We start from the raw sequence: 21,058 nt of genomic DNA, 5'->3' as shown, positions 1-21,058 counted from the left end.
ATTGAGATTCTGGGATTCGGTTGCACTTCAAACCAATGGATTTTTTTGGCTGCAGGTTTTAACCTGACTTATCTTGACTTTGGGGTGAACCTGGGTACTCTGGGTTTGGCTTTATTGCCCGTAATCGTCCTTGTTCAAAGGAGAATCATTTTGATGATCCGTTTGTGTGCTACACTTTATTCCCTCTGTTTTACCAGTTCTCAACTTTGCCTTTTTTTGCATTTCTTTTTCAGAAATAGATTAATGGCACATCTTGAAACATGTGTCTGCTGCATACTGCAAAACCTCACCCATGCACTTGTTTTTATATCAAGTTCTCATGTCATCTTCAGCTTCTTCTTTTTTTTAATATGGCTATATTGGCTCAAAGCAGTTCAAGAAAACCCAGCAACACAACATGAACATTGAATTGACAGATAGCTTTTGTAATTCATTATGGAGCAGCACAGTAAACGTCTCCAGGGAAAGCTTACAGTGGGGTTGAAAATGGTTTTGTTGTCTGAGGGGAGGAAAAACATTCTGTAAGGTGTGAATTTTAACACTCCATCTAGGTGTTAAAAATATTAGCCCTTTCAGCGGTGCTGTTAAGCACTCTTTTGCACGTTGAACAAGTCAGTCACTGCCTTTCTTCATCAAGGCAACCATGTTTACTGAAAAGAGTGCATAGATTACACAACTTGATGCTTGGAGATGGCTAAGAGATCTAAGGATGCAAAAACAGCAGCATGTGTTAACCAGGTGTCTGTGGGTGGTTACTGAATAAAACGCAGTTAATGAGGAGAATAGGTTTCTTCTTTTCATCAGTATGTTTTGGAGGATATTCTATCTAAGGCCATTTTTTCCTGACCTTTACTTGGCCTCCCATCTCCTCTCTCTTGTTTTTATTTATGTCATTGTTGGGCTCTTTACTCCTTTCAAGGATATTATCATTTACTGCCTTCTGCCTCACTTGCAATGCTGCCTAAGCCTCCCCATGCAGCCCGGGGGCTGTGGTTGGAGAACATGGCAACAGTAGCCCAAAAGGCTGAGCGAATCCACAGAAAAACAGGATTAAATGAATTTATGCTCTCCCAGTCAGGAGAGTAGAGGAGGAGGAGGGGAGAATAAAGCTAACATGATTTCAGCCCTCCTCACCTCTCCCTGACTCCAACACAAGTATTCTACCCTTGAGCTGACCTCCACTGCCAGACAGCAGTTCCTCTAAAGTGGGGCCCCTTTCCCTCTCCTCCTCTAACAACCCCTGCTTTCCTTTCCCCCCACAACAAGACCACGGCCTCTCTGATTCGGGACTTGGAATAGAAACCAGAGTAAGGGAAACTCAAGAAGACAGATCTTCAGTCAGATCTGAAACCCCATTGTGTGTGTGTGTGTGTGTGTGTGTGTGTGTGTGTGTGTGTGTGTGTGTGTGTGTGTGTGTGTGTGTGTGTGTGTGTGGCAGTGCAGCTCTCCAGGTGTGTGTATATAAACCTGCATGCTGACTTTAAATTTCCAACAGCCCTTTATCACAAAACACATTATGTCAAGAGCTTTTTATTAATCCGTGGCTGGAAGAAAAACATATAAAAAAAAGCCAGAGTACTTTTTTCGGTGGTGTTTTGAATTAAGTGAATTACAGCCCTTTGAAAAGACGGAAAACACACAGACATGCGTCTTTTTCATTCTCATTTGAGGGTGGAGGTGCGGTTTCTCTTGCCTCGGCCGCAGTGAGTCTCTGTGTCTGCTCGGCACACAAACCATTTCCTGTGTCTGCTTGCCAAGCCAATCGGATGACAGAACCAGCACGGTTGCGTTTGAATGTGTTTTTAGACACGATAAAGTCTTCATTGATTTGTGCTGAGACTTTTTTTTTTTTTTTTTTAGATATTCTGGCTTCCATTCATGGTGTAACGAAAGAGCGACAGGCCAAATGTTATTTATGTATCTAGAAATGATCTGTGTATGTCAGTGAGCACTACGTAAAGACTTATCTTTGATAAGGAAACTGGAAGATGTCCTTGGACATTTCCATGCTGCTTTGTTGTACATAATGCAGACCCAAGGTCTTTCTGTTTTCCATCCTCACTGCTGAAGCAATTATTGATGATTAAACTCTCTCGGCTATGTTTTTGCTGGCATTGTACATTCGGAGTTATGAACTATTCAGTTGCTTACCAAGATGCACTTAATGTCGAACACTAAATTACAGACACAGGCAAGCACAAGCAGCCATGAACAAGCACCAGATATGTATTTAGTTCACTACCGATGTAGAGCCGAGTGTGGACAATTATTCTCACAAACGCAGCAAGAATTCAAGTGATTAATCAAAGGGGAAGATTCAGCACTGAAAACAGACTCAGGCTAGATGTTTGTTCGCTAGTTGCAGGACTTGCAGTGCACAGTTTATTTATCACATTGAACCAAAATGTGAATGTGAACCAAAACAGCTGCTAAGCTTCACAGTCAAAACAGTTCTTTCTTTCAAAGTGTGTTTTTGATCACATACTGACCTTGTAAAACAGCAGTAGTGACCGAAACCAGTTTTGTTACATGCAGCCGTTCAGGAGGAGCGCCAGCGAGCCAAGGACAAAAATGAGAATGAGGTGGAGTCTACCAGCTGCGCCAACGAGGACATGCCCGTGGAGAAGATCCTGGAAGCCGAGGAAGCAGTAGAACCTAAAACCGAGACCTACATCGAGACCAACCTCGGTGTGCCATCAAACTCGGTGAGTTTTTTTGTGTAATGCAGATTCAGATGATATGATTTTATGTATATATTTACACTCATAGGAGCACACACAGTGATTTATCTAGGCTTACTTTGGATGGTGGGTCGGTTTTTCCACCTATTTAGTACCTCCATTTGATACGTGGTTACTGCTTTGAGTTCTTTTCTCGTTCTCAGTATTTTACTCACTTGACAGGATGATTATCTGTCAACTGTTTCATCTTGGCTGGCTTCACAGCTTCAGTCACGATCACCTGAAGACATTCAGTATTCCAATGGTGTTCTCAAGAAAACCAAACTCATCCAACTCATTCAAATGTCCAGACTGAATGATCTCTCAGTTTAACGGGTTTGGGTTCATTGCAACTTGAGGATGTGAACTTATTCAAATATTTCTCCTTCCTCACCGATTAAACCTTTATTATGCTTTCCATGTCTGTGAGTCTGCTCGGTTCCACTTGTGTCCAAGTGCCAGAAATTTGATCATCGGACGTGACCGTGAGGGTCCGTACGGACATCCGAGTGCCCGTCTATTTTTTGTGACCTGATGGACTTTTCTGCAGAGAATTTAGTTTACAGCTATGCATGTGCTCCAGTCGGTGGACTTCAAAGAAATATAACAAATATAACTACTCCACCGTTTCCAGCTATCTGCATCCATGCCAGCAATGGAATATAATCAACGCATTATCCAAACTAAGCAGTAGCAGGAGGAAGGGTTTGTTGCAGTCTGGCTAAAGTGAGTGAGTTCATGAAAGATTGATGTGTCACAATCATATCAGAGTTTCTCTTGGTCCAAAGCCAACTTGTGTGTGTTAATGGACACCATAGGCTTGTTTTCTTTGAATAAGCGAGACCCATCCAGTCGTGCACTGTTTAATGATATAATACATTTTTCTAATTCATTTAAGTTAAAATAACTGGCATTTTTTATTGAAATTGTCACTTTAAGAATAACAATACTGTGAATGCTTTTCAGCATTCACACTAATTAGTGATATGCACCATTGTTATACCAGTGGTACTAGTCATACTTAAGTATTCATTTCTGATTAGCTGGAAATTAGCTGTCAATAAAAATGCCTTAGCATTAAGCACAGGTTGATTCATTTATAGATCTTCTCTACTGTTTAAATTATTGTCAAAATGTCTTTTTTATTGCATTTATTGCTTAAAACTGTGTCAGTCTCAGTATTTTTCACAATTTAGTTTGTTTTCAACATCTTGACTGGAAGCTTGAAAAACACAACATCTGTGGTCTGACTTCTTTCTTTCTTTTGTCATTTTCATAAATGTGAAAACTTCCCAACAGCTTTCACTTAGGAGCTCCTAGGTATTGGACAGTAAATACAATGAATCTCAGTTAAAAGGCAACTTAAAATCTCTGCATATGCATGCTAAATACTAAATGTAGTGGTTTGCAGTTAGTACAAATATAAAACTTTTAGATTTATGGCTTATGAGTTATATTTTAGAAATTTATGCTTCAAAAGACTCACTGGAGCTGCTCCACCATTGTCCACAAGTTGTTTTAATTCTTTCCATGTGCGAGGGCTTCATGTATTTCAGTTCTGCAGTGAAGAGTGCCAAACGTATAAGTCAAGTCAGATTTGCCTGCATGTGGATATGCTTGCTGTAGTAATGTTTCACATCAACCATGTTTTAGATAAATTACACATTTTAGTTCCCTGTTTTTTAAAGCTTGCGGCTGTTTTTCTCATCTACCTGCTGCCTGATGGTAGACATGTTACTGAATATCAAATATAAATAACTTTGTTTTCTCCTTTGGGGCTTTTTAGGTTACCACTTGTGGACTCAGGAACTAGCTTACCTGGTCTATTAGCTCCTTCACTCAGCTGTGTGTTTCCTCATATATGCCCCTTAGTATCAGCTGGGCACTGTGGGCTGTCTTTGACACAGTGGAGACTAGGAGTGATGAATAATGCAACAGACAGACTGTTCCTGAAAGCATACCACAAAGCCTCAGCTTTCTCAGGAATTCTTCTGGGAAACAGAGGAGCTGTGCAGAAGCCTACCAAAGGAGGCGGGGAGGGGGGAGAGATGGGAGAGTGAGACTGAATGAGGGAGGGAGAGAGAGGGGACTTCTTCTGGGATTCATCTGCTTCGGGGGAAGGAAATGTCTTGTGAAGTAAAGGTAGAAATGTGAAGGCTGTTATGTGAGTAAATGGGAGCTATTTTCGGGGGGCCAGATGGAAATGTAGGAGATGAGCGTTGGCATTATAGGGAGAGGAAGTAGGAGTAGGGATTCATGGGGGAGCGGCTAGCAGCTCAGACATACTAATGCACTGAGTGTTTGGGCTCTGCCACGCTGGGTCCCTCGATGCCCGCTGCCTGCCCAACACCAAGAGGAAGATTTCTAAGGGCCTCCAGAACAGATTAGAAAACCGCAGTGAAAGTGTTTAAAGGCTTGCTTTAAATGTATTCTTTGCCAACTCCTGTGCAAAATCATATTGGAATCATATGAATATGCTGAAAATAGTTTTCAAAATTAAATGTAATGCATTACACCGATGAATGTATCAAAGGCAATTTGGGATTCAGTATTCTGCCCAAGGAGAGTTTGGTCATGTGAAGTGAAGGAGCTGGAGATCAAACCACTAACCTTTTGATTGGTAGTCGCCTTCCTTTACCTTCTAAGCTACAAACAGATATCTGCCTGTTAAATACACAAATATTCAGGGTCATCAAGGGTCAAGAGCTTTTTGGTTTCTTTTTGTTGTCTGTTTGTAGCCGAAGTTTAATCGATGCATGGAAATAAACAAAATAAATGTCTGCATTGAAAGCAAGACAGAGGGAAGGTATTTATCGAAATATAATCTCGCGAATTGTTAGAGATTTAAATATTTATCAGCTGAATCTGCTCTCATGAGCAGTGAGTGGCTAATAGAATAGAGAGTCCAATATCCTCACGCTGGAAGCCGTGAAAAATCCCCACTGCCCCCAGAGGCAAAGTCATCATACTAGTCAATGGGCTTAGCAAAAAGATAAAGTGTAACAGTGTCTAACAAGGCTAAACACTGTTGCCAGAAGAATAAATGAAGTTGTTCTTTAATTATCTTCAACCATAAAAAATCTTTCATAATGTTAGCTGTGTTTGCACTTAATGTTACCAAGCTACTGTAAGATATATGTGAATATATATAAAAGTGGCACAGGGCTTCTTCATAATGATGAAAGCAGCGGAAAACCTCACAAAGGTGAACTGGATTCCAGGCTATTGGTAGGAGATGCCTAGCAACAATTGGTGTCACTCAGTTTGTCCACCAACCAGGTATTGGTAGCCTGGGCTGTGGTGGGCATTTAAAATTCTTAGCCACTACTGTATATAAAGCCTAAACCCTAAACCAGGACATTAAGTATAGCTGGATATGGCGAGGAATAAAAAATGAAATCTAATTTTGTTTTTTGATTTGAGTGAGCGGATCCTTTAATTGAAGTGAAGCCTGCAATGTTGGCAGAGGCTTGGCATGCATTCTGTCCTGACCACAAGGACTCCTCTGCTATCCAAATGCTGTTCCCCTGCCTCCCCCCTACCAGGTCTCCATTGAGAACCAGTGCTCCATGTTGTAATTAATCACATGACCTGGGTCATGAGTGTACACCATGAATAGGCCACCGCCACTGTCTAATGGTCGGGGTCTGGCCAAGCTGAATAAAGTGTGTTTATCTCATGCTGACCTAGAACAGGAGTTAAACAGTCGTTAGTAATATGCCTTTAGTCAGTGAGAGAGAGGTCTTCTTCTAAGTAGGAAGGGCAGAGGGGAAAATGTTATCATTCACTAATCCTTAGGGTTTACTTCCATTTTATACATCCCGTTGTCTTTCTTTTTTGTGTTATTTCTTGCTGTTATTTCTACTATATTTGAATTACTTTATGGATAATTTTAATAAAAGGTCTTATCTTTCTGTTAACTATAATTATGACATATGAAGAAAGGCTTTTTTTGTTGTTGTTTTTTAATCTAAAAAGTGGGATACTTGAGTAATTCATTTTTATCCTGATCTGTGTGAGTACCCAATTTTCTCTCTGTTGTCACTCTAGTACAGTGTGGTTCAAGCACAATAATGAAAGACTGAAGGGCAAATCTTTCGTCTCCCCATGAAAATTTCATAGGGAAGAATGCAAGTTGCTCTAGTAATCGACCGCAGCAGTGGAAGGGTGTCTTGCTATAAACACTTTGATTTGCCTGGATTGAAGACAGTTTTGTTTGTGGCAGACGTATAAAAAAAAATATGCCTAAATAAGCAACCTCCCCAAAAAACAAAAAAACAGTAAATGTCCGTTTATGACCTTACTCTCTGTGTCAGGTGGGTTTTTTGGTGTTCTTGCTGTTTTTCCTCCACATTTTTTTGCCACTAATCTCCAAATTAAAAGAAAAAGAAGTAGTCTTTCTATCTGACCTGTGAGATAATTTTTTTTTATAACTGTAGAGGTTATCCTTTCATGGGTCAGGGGCTGATAACATCCCAAAGTCCTCTCTTTGGCTTGAACAGTAAGTACAGTAGATGCAATGCCCGAGAATTGTTTGAGGAAGTTGTAAGCTCCTCTCCTCGTCATCTTCACAGACGGTGACAAAGAAACCAGGTCAGTGTAAACACAGCTAAGATAGCCATGCAACATTCATAAGGCTTGCCATGTTTAACGAGAACCCTGGGACTTGTATTCTTACGGGGAGCGGTGGCTCAATTGTGGCGCACGCTGAAGCCCCCTGTGGTTTTTATTTGTTTTTTGCTGGGCTGTGCCCTTTGGAATGAATTAACCGGATCTGTTTATGTTTTGGGGAGGAAGCGCAGTTCACGAAAACTGTCGTACTGAGCTGCGGCGTCCAGATCTCCCACGGAGATCAGATGCTGAAATATTCATAAGGTGCCTGTTTTCTTTCTCTCCCTGAAGAAAAAAAAAACAAGATGACTTACAGTTTTCAAAACAGTGTAGGCTTTGTGTCTGGTTTAAGTTTTTCAGATTTGAGCTGCGTATTTGCGATGCTCTGCAGTCAGTGTGTTAGTTTCACACCGCAGGGAGGGAATGTAGTGGAGAGGATGGGATAGTCTTTGCCCTGTGTTTTATAAAAGGAGAATGTGAGTGAAGAGATATTTTCTCCTTCATCTTGAGCTAATCTCCTCTGGAGAGCTGCAGTTGATGTCAGGATCCTCCTAGCTTTTAGCATCGATCTGTGGGATTTGGAGGAGAAGTTGGGGAGAAGTTGCTAACTGTTTTTGTCAGAGGGCGAGTTCATGTGGAGCTACTTAGAATTTAGGGATGCTGACTTGATTTAAAATTATGCACAAAAGCATGTTCACAAAGCCTTTGTTTACACACACGCATATCAAGAGTAGCATGTGTACTCTTGGGATGGCTGTGAATTACTTGTCAGAGAATGGCAGTATTGTTGTGGATTTTTTTAACCCAAAGCCCAGATGGAGTTACAGTTTACTGAGTTGGTCATGGAGCATGTATGCATTGCATTAGTATTCTACCACTACTCCCCAAGGGTCAAAGAACAATACTTTTGAATCAAATGTGACAGGACAGTTAAGGAGAACAAGTCCTTGTATTTGCAATTTTGCATTCATTGCATGCAGAAGTTGTCTTCTTCTATAAAGGACACATTATATACATTAGCAGATAAGGATCAAATCTGGCTTTGTTTTCACCTCAACTTCAGTTTGTATGTTAAAAAATAAGCTCTAAATAAAAGAAATGCATTTATTTAGGCTCATACCATTATTTTGTTGACTAAAGCCAAAAAGATGCACACATTCTTTTCCCTTTCTTTTTTTTGGTGAGCGGGAAACGTTTGTTTTCAGGAATTAAATTTTGTATGCTGCGTTGTCTATCAATGGACATGTTTTTTTTTTTTTTTGCTTTTGGTGCTTGCTATGACAACTTCTATAAAAGCAATTTTGGCAGTTTGCCGGTCTGGAGCTTTCAGGTGCGTGTTAACACAATACCACAGTCTTCCCAGTGGGGAGCAGACGTCCCAGCAAAATCACCCCAAGGACAGATGATGCACTGCACAAAGATCTCAGACAGGCCTCAGTTAGCGTGCTAAATGTTGAAGTTCATAACTAAAGACCGAACAAGTATGGCCTCTTCACTCTTCAAAGAACATGACAGAATGGCTCAGGTCCGTGAGGTTGCAATTGAACAAACCTTGAGACGAAAACCCCAAGCAATGCCATTTGGACAGAGTGTTTAGCCATAATGCACGGCATCACATTTGGTGAAAACCAAACAGAACACCTCATACCAACTGTCAAGAAAAGAAGTGGAGGCATGATGATTTGACCTGGGGACCTTTCTGTCATTGGGTCAACGATGAACTCACGATGAAATGTGAGGCCATTTTTTCTGACTGCTAGAGCTTCCAGTTATGACCAAAATTTGGTCGTATATAACTGGCCAGCAACAAGACCACAACAGATTGGCTGAAAAACAAAAGATTTCAATTGCTGCATTGGCCCACAAATCTGTGCAAATATCAACCCAACTGAAATATTGTGGTGGGACCTAAAGAGAGCTGTGCATAAACAAATGCTCTTAATGAACTGCAGCAACGAGTCAACCAAATGTGGTTCTACAAGCTAGGGAATTATAGGGTGTACTTAGTTTTCACAGGACTCCTATGAAAACTTTTATTTAATAATTTAGGACTCAAAAGAAAACTGTTATTTCACAGAAAGAATAGTAACATATACTGTAACATGTATTAGCCAGCAGTTTCTAGAACAGTTTGCTTATTTCATGAAGCAAACTTCTTCCAAAATATGTTTTAAAAGCTTAAAACATTTTTGAAATTTTTATATTATGTCAGCTTTTTTCAGCAGACAATACAACAGAAGGTTTCTTGGTATATGAATTTGGTCACATGATTATCAGCATAATTACACAATCATTATTAGAAGCACTACTGTGAGCACATTGGTTTAACATTTTACAAAGCCGTTCCTGGTGCCGTGATAAAGTCCTCTTTGAGCTCCTAACCACTTGCTCTGTCAGTGGAGCCTCTCGAGGGCCTCTTGAGCTCTACTAGCTGTCAGAGAGGCTGATTTGTGTTTTGGCTAAAAGGTCCCCAAAGAAAGAGTCAGCTCAGCGAAAGTTGTTTTTTCACTGACAGCTCTCTGCAGGTATTTCCTCCACAAGCTGAGACAGAATCACTGTTTGTTTTTTCGCCATACCTCTTTAGAAGATATTATTCACGGCGAGCACTCATGTTGGTGTCAGTGTGTGTGTGATTACGTAGTTATAGGTACAGTGCCATGAAAAAAGCCCCTTACTGATTTCTTATTTTTTTGCACTTTTGTCACAGTTACATGTTTCAGATCATAACACAAATTTTAATATTAGACAAAGATATACTGAGTAAATACAACAGGAGTTTTAAAATCAATAATTTAAATTTACTAACCCTTTAAAACCTGAACCATGAAATAACTGCCCTAAATCTATAGAAAATCTCTCTATATAAATATATATATAAATATTTGATATATCAAATTTTAATCTGCATATGTATGAGTTTTAATTTGTATTACATTTGCTACATTAGCCATATTTTTGCAATTTAGTCATTAAAAATGTGTAATGCCAATTATATTTTATAGGGTTAAAAAAGTCACGCTGATGATATAGAAGTCTCAAAAACTCACAAAAACACATGTATCAAATACGATACGCTTGGCTTTAAAAGGTTAAGGAAATCTAAACCTTCCTTGCACCATGTGAAAAAGTAATTGCCCCCTAATATCTGGTTGTACCACCATTGGTAGCAAGTGTGAGAAATATGCAAAAGAACTTAGAAATCAGGAAGGGAGGGGAAATACGTTTTCATAGCACTGTAGCTCAATTATGCCCTAGCACAAGGTTCTCAGCCAAAAGACACAAAACTAAAATTTCAATCTTATTTAATTCACACAGTAGTTGATTTTCTGACTTATTTTAACCTGTTCTATCTTTGTCTCTCGTCCCTTGCAGCCCAACGACCCAGTGACAAATATCTGTCAAGCAGCTGACAAACAACTTTTTACCCTGGTTGAGTGGGCTAAAAGAATCCCCCACTTCTCTGAGCTGCCGCTGGACGACCAGGTCATCCTTCTACGAGCAGGTCTGTTGAGCTGACTTAAGTATTTTGCATGATCTAACCAGCAAACAATTTGCAGTGATTGGCAGTGATGATATATAATTAACAGGATATGGGTTAGAATCAATGGTCATTGTTATATGAATACATTTAATCTAATTTGCTGGTTCAACAAACCACTGATTACTCAGTGTAAGATGTATTGTATTATGCCCACTGACTGTGTATTAAAAAGGCAAGTAATTGCTGCTGTTTAAAATAACAAGGGTTAAACAAAACAAAAATAAAAATAACAGAATCACAGGACATTGTTTTCATTGTTAAATAAGTCACATTTGTAGATACAACAGATGCCCATGAACATTAATAATATAGTCAGAAAAAAAGAGAACACTAAACTACTCTGGCCATAACCTTGGATACCTCTCGGTCATGTGACTGATGCAAGAGACAGACCCAGAGTCTCTTCGTGCATCTGCTGTATGAGGAAAAGCAAGCATCACAGAAGCAGCGACGTAAAACGGAGAGTGAATCATCTGTCACTTCTGCTACAGTCACTAACGTCACATGCAGGAAGGTCTTTTGGGTTCTCCCAACACATTGCCCTTGTTGCTTGCCTGTCACTCTAAATTACACCATTATTTTCTAAATCCTCCTCCAGGAAAAAAAAATGCTATAATGCACCCATCCCTTACCCTAAAAAAACAAATAAAATAAATAAATCCTCCCATCATTCTTATCCTTTGCACATATAAAAAGATGGAGCAAAGCTGAGAGAGAGAGACATTATTCGGCAACGCTCGTCTCTGCTCTCAGGTTTTCTATAAATAACCGCTTTAGTTCTGCTGTATCACAGATAAAAGCATCCCGGCTCCTCTCATACCCAACTCAACTCTGGGGAGAAGAGGCGAGTGTTGCCAGGCAGAACAGTTAAAGGAGCCCTGTCACTCAAACGGCAGCGTCTTGTGTCTTCGGCGCTCCGTGTCGAGCCCCCTGCTTTGGCGCATCAAGCCTGTTGTCTTTATTGCGATGGCAGGCGCAGTTCATCCCGTTTACACGCTTGTCTCTTTAGAAAGCATGATTCAAATGTCTTAGTAATAACCTGATGCCTGTGCTTAAGAAAGCTGCATGCTTTTAGTGCGCAGCTTAATTGATTCATTGGAATTCCCTCCTTTGTTGTCAGTTTCATTTTGCTCGAATGCTGTGTGAACTTTTGTACTGGGGATTTCGGAGAGTGTGAGTGGTTTTATTTCTCATACTTTTTTCTCAGTCCCTCTCCTCATCTCTTTCTCAGGTTGGAACGAGCTCCTCATTGCATCATTTTCGCACCGCTCGATAGCGGTTAAAGACGGGATTCTGTTGGCAACGGGGCTGCACGTTCACCGCAACAGCGCCCACAGTGCCGGAGTGGGAGCCATCTTTGACAGGTTACTAAATTTTCTTGGACTTAGTGACATCTAAATTCATGTAGAAACTGCACCAAAAACTTTTATAAATAATATATTAGGTAGCACTTTCTAAAGGTGTGCTCGAGTAGCATGTAATGCAACCTGAAAGTAGTGCTTTGATAATATTGTGATTTATAAAGGTGGCCTATTTTTTAAGTTAATAAAAGTTAAAGAGTTAAAAAAGTATTAGAGTCTTACCGATACTCATATTTAGTATCAGCCGATATTTTGTTTAACATCGAGGGACACAAAACATTTGTTAGATGTATTTATTTATAAGTCCTTACTAAGATGTTGTAGAAATGTAAAAATAAACTTGTTTCATTGTTACAAAAACATTTGGATTAGTCGTTTATTCTCTGCCTAACTTTTGTGATGATTTGGCGGTCTAAACACATTGCATTAGAGAAGTTGTAGAGGGCCCCCTGGTGCACAAACTATGCAGCTTCAATCTCGTAACATGGTTAAAGTTAGTTCTCCTGTTTCTTCATATATTTTTAAATTTTTATTTATCGGCTGTTTGAAAATACTGATATCAATATAATGGCAAATGAGTAAAATCAGCCAATAATATCGGCTCATCAGTATATCGGTCAGTCTCTCTACTGATAACACGTTAGCATTAGAAACTCAGACTAAAACTCAGAGCAAAGTCTTTGCCAGCTGTGAAACCCCATGAGGTTTTGATACAGCACAAATATTGCCAATTTGGGATAATAACTAACAATTCCAGTGTGTCTTTGTGAGCTGGATGTACACGCTGTTGTACAGGCTTCCTTTAATTGGCACTTGGACAATTTACATCGGCAGTTGTTTTTCTTGGCCTTAATTCATTAATTATACTGCAGTTTGTGGCGTATTTTCAGTTGCATCTGCAATGCAAAGCAGCACTCTTTCACAGCATTCTTCCATTATGATTTGTTCTTAACATCACTTGCCCCAAAATCCAAATAACGGATATTGATCCAATTCAAGAGACAAGCTCCTTGCTTTGTGCTGTGCCAGACATTGGATTTTTGTTGTATATTTGTCTTTTAGTCCAACTTCAAGCTTTGTGCTGCAGGGACCAGCTGTGATTGGCAAACACAGACACATGATCAAGTGCTGATTTAGAGAGTGCCTAAATTGCTTTTGCTTTGCATTTTATATTGGCAGAGTATGCATTTTAAATGTTATAATTGTGGGAAAACAAAATTCTGATCGAGATTAAAATTCTATTAAATGTCCACCCCTTGTAGAATATTTCATGTAACATTTAATCGAAACAATGAAATATTACACAAAATGGAGAATACTGTAAACCGCAGGTGGGCTTTACAGAAAACCAAGCAGCACAGGCACAATTGATTGACTCCAATATATAAAATATTTACGCCTGTACACAACAGGGGTCACACAGAACCTCTCATATCTTATATAGACAATCCATGCACCATAGAGTCACAGCGCAGCTGGATGCAGGAACCACCCTTATGGAAGTTTGTCTAACGTATAAGCAAAATATATCTTACATTTTGTTTGTATTGGTTTGGGATTTTTTGTAAATATATATATTTTTAAACTACATTACTCTTGAACAGTTCCGGTCATGGATTGTTATTATATTTTGAAAATTAAAAACTGCAAATGAAGCGCATGTTTCCTTGCACAGTTTTGGAGCCAGCAGAGAATTTGCAGCTGCACGTGCTGTCATCAGACTCAGTCAAGCCACAGTCAAACTTTGAGTACTTTCTTTGTGTCTCCCTTCTTGCGCCTCTGATCAGCAGGCTGTGCGCTCAGTCATCAGCGTTCACAGCCACAGGACATATTCCATCTCTTTATTAACTGTGGCAAGCGTTAAGATGCAGAGAACTGATAATGCATCTTTATCTGGTCCACTGTCTCTTCTCCATACAAATGAAGAGACTGATCAACTTAAACGCTTGAGTCCCTTTTCTCTCTCTCTCCCTCTCTGTCTTTTTTAAGCTCTGTTGTTCCTCCTTAGAGCAAATTGAATTAGAATGAGCTAAGAGCCACAATTGACTTTACTATATGGGCGCGAGGAGCAGAAAGAAACGGAGTGAGAGGGAAAATAAAGAGTGCCAGGGAGAGGGTGTGACCGAGTCAAAGTGGGGTGAGGAGTTCGCGCGACTCCACACGCCACCACTCCCACCCGTGATGTCACACACAGACAGTGGGAGCACTGGTGTTAGATTACAGCTTGTGTTTACTCTGCGGCTTTCGTTTTATGAAAACCATGTACTAAATATAATTACTTTGCAGGGCTGTAAACTTTTCCACTGATCTAACTGTGCCAGTGTGGGCTCAGAGTAAGCTTGTGTGCATGTGTTTTCAAATAGAGGCAAACTTAAAACTGTATTTGCAATGCACCAGTCAAGAATAGTGTGTCATTTGCAAAAAAAAATAATCCAGTTAAATGTGATCTTTAATTTTCTGCCACTGGTTTAGTTTCATTTTACACAAATATTGTCTATTAGCCAAGAATTAAATATTCTTGACATAGTATTTTAACCTGAGTAGCATCTCTGACTGTCTCCTGTTGCTTTTGTGCAGAGTGCTGACAGAGCTGGTGTCAAAGATGAGGGACATGCAGATGGATAAGACAGAACTGGGGTGCCTTCGAGCTATTGTCCTTTTCAACCCAGGTAACCATTGTGTATATTATATAAAAACTTTCATTTGCTGTTTGTGCAATGCAAACTCTTGTTTCTTTTTTCTCCTTTTTTTAGTTTCAACTTTTATTTAAAAAAAAAACCCAAAAAATTATTCAGTAATCTAAAATGACTAAAAATCTAAATTGATGACCCATTTTAGAGAAATGGGTCATCAAACTACTGCACTGTGTAATTCTTCCTTCAGAGCAATTGTTTTATACTGGCTTTTTTTTTCTTTCTGAACATCAGCGTATTCCAGTGAAATGCAACTTTTATTAAAAGTATAAAGACCTTGTGCACTGTAGCTATAATCAGCCGACACAGACGTTGCTGGAATAGAATATGAGTCATTGAGGACTCGAAGCGTAACGCTTAGTCAACACAAACTCTTCAACTTGGATTATTAAACCTTGTCCCACAGCAGGATTAAAATAGAACATGACAAATGTGTCTTATCCTCATTGGCTCAGCTTTCATTTGGCTTTAATCAATTCCAGTGGGAACAACTTTTCACATTGGGGAAATGGTCTCAAAATGCTGCTAGACTTTTGTTAAAAGTAAATATAACGTATTTAGATTCAAGGAAGAATATTATCCTGAAGTGCAATTTCTTTTCTTTTTTTTTCTTTTTTCACTGATTGAATCTCATATGATCACTCCAGCTACTCTTGGCTTTGCTGTTGCGTTGTGCATAACTTATGTCTCAGCTCTGGTATCTCAGCTTGTAATGGAAACTATCTCTTTGAGTTGACCTTGATTCTCTCAAGACTTCAAAAAAAGCACCATTTTTACTTGAAATTGATGAATTCTCATTTATTTTGTAATTTGACAACCTTGTGTAAATTTTACTACATTCCCCCGCAAAGGTCCAAAGAAAGAGTGTGCTCTTTAATTGAGGCCCGTGTCTTGCCAAGGCACTTCTGCTATGAGTGTGCTGTTCTGTATTTAAACCTTATCCAAATGGAATCTAAGTGGACTGAACTAACCCATGAATGTGACCCAGGTTTTTAGTGACTCAATAAGGGAGGCTCCCTGAATCTCTCTGGGGCTCTGCGGATCTGCTCACCCCGGACACACTGATCCTCTGTGTTTCACATTTTGTTCAGGCCATACCCAGACCCACTGGCCCCTGTTCACTTTTCCGCCTGATTCCTTGTTAATTAGGGGTTTGCAAGACTACACTGACTGGAAAAAAACATACGGCGGTGGGGGTGGAGGGAACAGCAAGGCAAAAATGGCCCTCAGTCCTTTTCTTTCCCACACTGTGTGATCTGGTCCAGCCATTAACAACCAATGTACATTCATTGTTTGTCAACTTCACAATGCTTTGTTCGTCAGAAATGTTAATCAAAGATGAGTCCAGTGAAGCTTAAATTGGTGCAGCTTGAGAATTGTGGTCTTAATTGGACTAGCCCAGAATGTGGAGATGCTTTTCCATATTGAGGTATGCTAGTTTTCCACTGGGCACAAGTGCAGATTTGAAAGCTTTTTCACGCCTACTTGTTTACTTCTTTGGGTTTTTTTTTCTTTTTATAGTGAAGAAGAAGAATGTCCAGTTGTGTACAAATAACAGCAGCACAGCCTAGCCACGTGGTGTAGTGAATTCTTTTGTTCTTTCTGCCACTCTCCGCAGACTCTAAAGGTCTGTCCAACCCAGGCGAAGTAGAAGCTCTGAGAGAGAAAGTCTACGCGTCTTTAGAGGCCTACTGCAAACAGAAATACCCAGAGCAGCCTGGCAGGTAAGATCATAAACACCGAGCCCTTATTGTTACATTACCTGTTTGCGGTGCTGAGAAAATCAAGAGCACGAGTGTGTTTATTGCTGCAGCTGTTATTAATATTTAAAGTCTCAACCCAGACAGCCTCTCATGAGGTAGAAGTCAAAGAAAAAAGCTTGAAGTACATCCACACAAGAAATGTGTTTTATCAGTAGCTTTGAGTTCACCGTGTTATCAGTTTTGACATAGACTGTATATCAAAAATTGATGTTGTGAATTGGTATATGAATCATTGACAGAATTTCTGGATTTTTTAACGCCAAATGTGACCGTATTAGTTGAGTTGATACAGTAGATGATGTTTTAACTTATATTATAAGCTTGATTTATGTTATACTAATTCATTGTGTATTTTTTAATGGGATGGCAATTTTGGTCATCAAAAACAAGGGGGGTATAGATATTTGCTACATTTGGTTGCAAACATGTTGGGCATGTTATCATGAGGGTATATGGGGACTGGTTAGCTTTTGGAATCAGCCTCAAGTGGTTGTTTCAGGCATTGCAGTTTCTGGCACATCTGTGGCTTTTTCGTGGCTATTTTCAGCTTGAAAGTTTGCTGAAACCCATCTACAGCTGCATAAAAAACTATTAAAATTATTATTGTGTGATAGTTTTGCACTGAAGTTTTGCCATTTGCTCAAAACAGTTAGGTTTTTCTTAGTCTTATATTTAATGTGAGGCCTGTGTGTGCAAGCATCACCAGTTCTCTTAAATCATAACTTGCAGCTGGATGGATGAGCGTCTGCTTATGACAAGGTGCATATTTATGCCAAAACGAATGCCCCTGAAACTGCAAGCTTAGAAATACTTTAAAATTATTTCAGCTTTTCATCCTGTGCTAAGTTCTTGTTTTGTGTTGTGACAGATTTGCTAAGCTGTTGCTGCGATTGCCTGCACTGCGCTCCATCGGTCTTAAGTGTCTAGAGCACTTGTTCTTCTTCAAGCTCATCGGCGACACGCCCATTGACACCTTCCTTATGGAGATGCTAGAAGCCCCACATCAAATGACATAATAGAGGTGAGGGGTTGAACCCTCTTTACCTCCACCCAACCCTCCTCATCAGCCTTGGATCAAGAGGGGGGCCTTTTTCCTTTTTTTTTTATTTTTTAAAAGAATCTCCAGCAAGGGACAAATCACAAGACAGCCTTGGATGGAGAACCTCCCCCTTCCTCCCTCTTTTTCTCCTCCTCTGTCCCTTCTACCCCTCGCCTCGCTTAGATGTTTTCAAACAATGAATCCGTCACGCCCATGGGTCTGTTTTATACCTTGTAAAAAATATAAATACGAATAAGAAATATTATATATGAAAACCACGCAGCAAGACGAGTGACAACGGTGGACTGAAATGAGGACGGACAGAGGACAAAAGAAACATATTGAGCCATTGTTTTCATCATCGCTTTTCCTACACCTTGACAAGAAAAAGCCGAGATGATCAGGTTTTAACACATAAAGACAGAGTTGCTCTTGCATATGTGTGTGTGTGTATATATATGTATATATATATATATATATATATATCCACACATATATTGAACAGTAATGATGTCATAATTGGACACTCAACGTTGTGATCGGGACAATCGTGGGCTCTTGAGAGCCTTGGGCTGTTTAGACTTGGACCTGAGCCCTCACTGTCTTTCAGGACTGAACTTAATTAAGAGGGGCGGGCTGGTTCGGGGAAATAAGTCTGCTTAAAGGAACTTGTCTGTTCCTGCCTGACTCAACTAAGCACGTCAGGTCTTGCACTAGCTGTGTTCTTTTTTCAATGTGTGAGCTTTCTGGAGAATTCAGAGGTGGGTTAACAAGGTTGCAAGAGCTCAAAACCCTCAGGTCTCTGCCCAATTCCAACAAATACAACCATGTCTTACTCTAAACACTGTGCAACACTGGGGAGGATGTTGTGGTAGTCCACTTATCAACCCTTCAGTTCGCGTATTGCTCGACAGAGAGTTGGGAAAGTTTGTTATGTACAATCTACACACAGGACCATTCAGGCTGTTTTAAAGTACCCAACTGTAAGCTTTACAGCCCACTGGATGCTCTGAAAGGCTACCAGCACACGGAGGAACAACATATATTTTGGAAAGTAACATTTCCAACATTTGGCCTTCATCACGACAAGCTTGGACGCCTGGAAAGTTTGTGCACACTCACACTGTGGGTAAACGTCCTAGTTTTGCCAGCCTCTTAGCTCCTTATCGTCCATTCTCCACCCTCTCCACCTCGCGTTTCATGTGAATTCCAGCACACCATTTACACCTCCACACTCTGCTCAACACAGCGGGTATTAGCTTTTCAAAACACCTCATATCTACCTGTACAGAAACAGTATTGACGTTATTTTCAGTTTTCACTTTTAAAGACAGCAATGCACAATTTACCTCTGCCTCCATCCTTCGGCCCTTCGGTTCTTGATACCCATTTAGGATTAGACCATATACAGTATGTGAGAGATGTACTTGTTGCTGTTGCAGCAGGAGCCATTATTTGTTTGTTTGTTTGTTACTTGGCACTTAACCTCATGACCGTGGAGTCGGGTTTCTAAACAGAGAGCTGATGTCGATGTAATTGACCTCTGAGGTGGACTCTGGCCCCAACCCAATCAGGAACGCCACAATTGTTTAACACCTCAGAGGGACACACACACACACACAAACACACTCGCTCTCTCTGCACTTCTCTGGACAACCAAGTGTCGTATAAGTTGAACTGAAATGTTAAATATCCATGTTTCTACATATATACATGTTGTGTATAAATATGCTTTATGCCCATATTCTGCTTTCTCCCCCCTCCTCTGCTTTTCTGTAAATGCTGCAGCTGCTGCAAAACTATGCATCAATTGCATTTCCAAAGATTGTCCACAGATCTGAGATCTTTTAAAGAAATGTGTTTGTCAAATGTGGGTCCACTGCAAGTTTTTTACTGACAGGAGAAAATAATACCAAGGGTTTTGTTGTTGTTTTTTTTAAAGATATTTAGGGGTTATTTAGCTCTGGTTTACTCACATTTGATTGAAATGAACTCAAACTTGTATTTAACCAGGCAAATTATTAAGAGACAACTGCTCTTTACAGCGGTGGCCTGGTAAAAAGGCAAAGCCTCTCAAGTAAATGTGGCCATTATAAGTAAGGGCTAAAACAAATTCTGACATGGTAACCCTTGATGACAAAAATCTGCCCAGAAACAGAAGGACATATAAGCACCAGCGAAAGTACTAAAAGGTAAACTTTGTGATAGGTCACACTACAGCAGGTGTCACCAGGATTTCAAACAAACTCACCAAGTGTAAAAAACCAAATTTAAAAAAAAAAAAAACACCAGCTTTGCTACTGCAGATAATAATAATACTTATGATGGTTAAAAAGATTTAAATAGGATTTTCTTTCTATATCTGCATCTTTGCTACTCTTTCATAAGCACCTTTACACTATCTGAACCTGGGAAACAAAAGAAGAAAAAAAAGAAACCCGAGCACTGTGTTTTCATTACATTTTGATAAAAGTCAGATTTTTAATCGGGTCTGAGGAAATGTATGGAGTCTTGAGAGTGTGCCCTTTGAAAATAATTTGCTTGATAGTAATGGATAAATGAAAATCTGAATTGCACTGAAAATGTAAGTAAATTAAGCGTATGAAATAAAATCCACGCTTAAAATGATAAAACAATTTTTTTTAATCAGCTGGTGTTTCATGTATATTTCATCATATCCAGTCTCGCAGTTGGTTTATGAAAAATGAAACTCGTGGGAAGCAATCGGAGCTTAGTTTAGCTGTCAGCTACTGATGTTGAGTTTATTAGCACATTAATCAATTATAATCACGCTTTGAGGGTCATTAAGACTCCATAGATTTCTGACTCAGAAAAAAAAAACAAACCATTCTGTAAAATGTCCGTATGTCAGTTTTTCATCATTATTTGGTGCTAGTTTTATAATAAATAGCACGCGCTGGGAGAGAACTTGTAAATGTCATTCCACCTCTGTGAAACTGATCCCCCAGATGGCCAATGATCTCTTTTGTCTTACGATGAAAAAAATCAAAAAGTCAGTTCATACATGCTGGCTCTGAAATGTCAGATGCTATACAGCTCAAGCAGGACTGCAAGGTTTACTTTGGGTGAGGGAGAAGTTTGGGTAAGAGGAAAGGGAGGGATGTAGTAGCAGTTTAAGAGCTGCGAGCTCCTTCTAGTGGAAGAGAAAGAGCGCTGCAACATAACTTGAATTTTTGTTGTTGTTGTTGTTGTTGTTGTTGTTTTTGTTGTTAACAAAAAGAAGGCACTTTCTAACCGCATTACTATCATCAATATTCCTTTGGCTCAGACAAAACCTCAGTATCTGTGCTTATTAAAACTGAGTAAAGT

General features: G+C 39.7%; 1 protein-coding gene across 5 annotated transcripts in view; it reads left to right on the top strand.

The window, feature by feature from the left end:
* rxraa (retinoid X receptor, alpha a) overlaps nucleotides 1-20,954 on the top strand; it is a 109,179-nt gene extending 88,225 nt beyond the window's left edge. For 3 of the 5 annotated variants that reach the window (XM_006795610.3, XM_035909856.2, XM_087843578.1), the window contains 6 exons: nucleotides 2,521-2,705; nucleotides 10,704-10,833; nucleotides 12,104-12,236; nucleotides 14,811-14,902; nucleotides 16,545-16,650; nucleotides 17,558-20,954. In XM_006795610.3, coding sequence (XP_006795673.1) covers nucleotides 2,521-2,705; nucleotides 10,704-10,833; nucleotides 12,104-12,236; nucleotides 14,811-14,902; nucleotides 16,545-16,650; nucleotides 17,558-17,705 — 794 coding nt within the window. In that variant the 3' untranslated portion in view covers nucleotides 17,706-20,954. The remainder of the gene's footprint in view (nucleotides 1-2,520; nucleotides 2,706-10,703; nucleotides 10,834-12,103; nucleotides 12,237-14,810; nucleotides 14,903-16,544; nucleotides 16,651-17,557) is intronic. The other 2 variants (XM_006795612.3, XM_006795611.3) reach the window with 1 other exon arrangement.
* The last annotated feature ends 104 nt before the right edge of the window (nucleotides 20,955-21,058 follow it).

Source organism: Neolamprologus brichardi, chromosome 7, assembly GCF_056152115.1.
Source record: "Neolamprologus brichardi isolate AB-2024 chromosome 7, ASM5615211v1, whole genome shotgun sequence".
NCBI classification, from domain to species: Eukaryota; Metazoa; Chordata; class Actinopteri; order Cichliformes; family Cichlidae; genus Neolamprologus; species Neolamprologus brichardi.
Note: the sequence above shows the minus strand (reverse complement) of the source record. Positions and strands in the feature narration are given on the sequence as shown.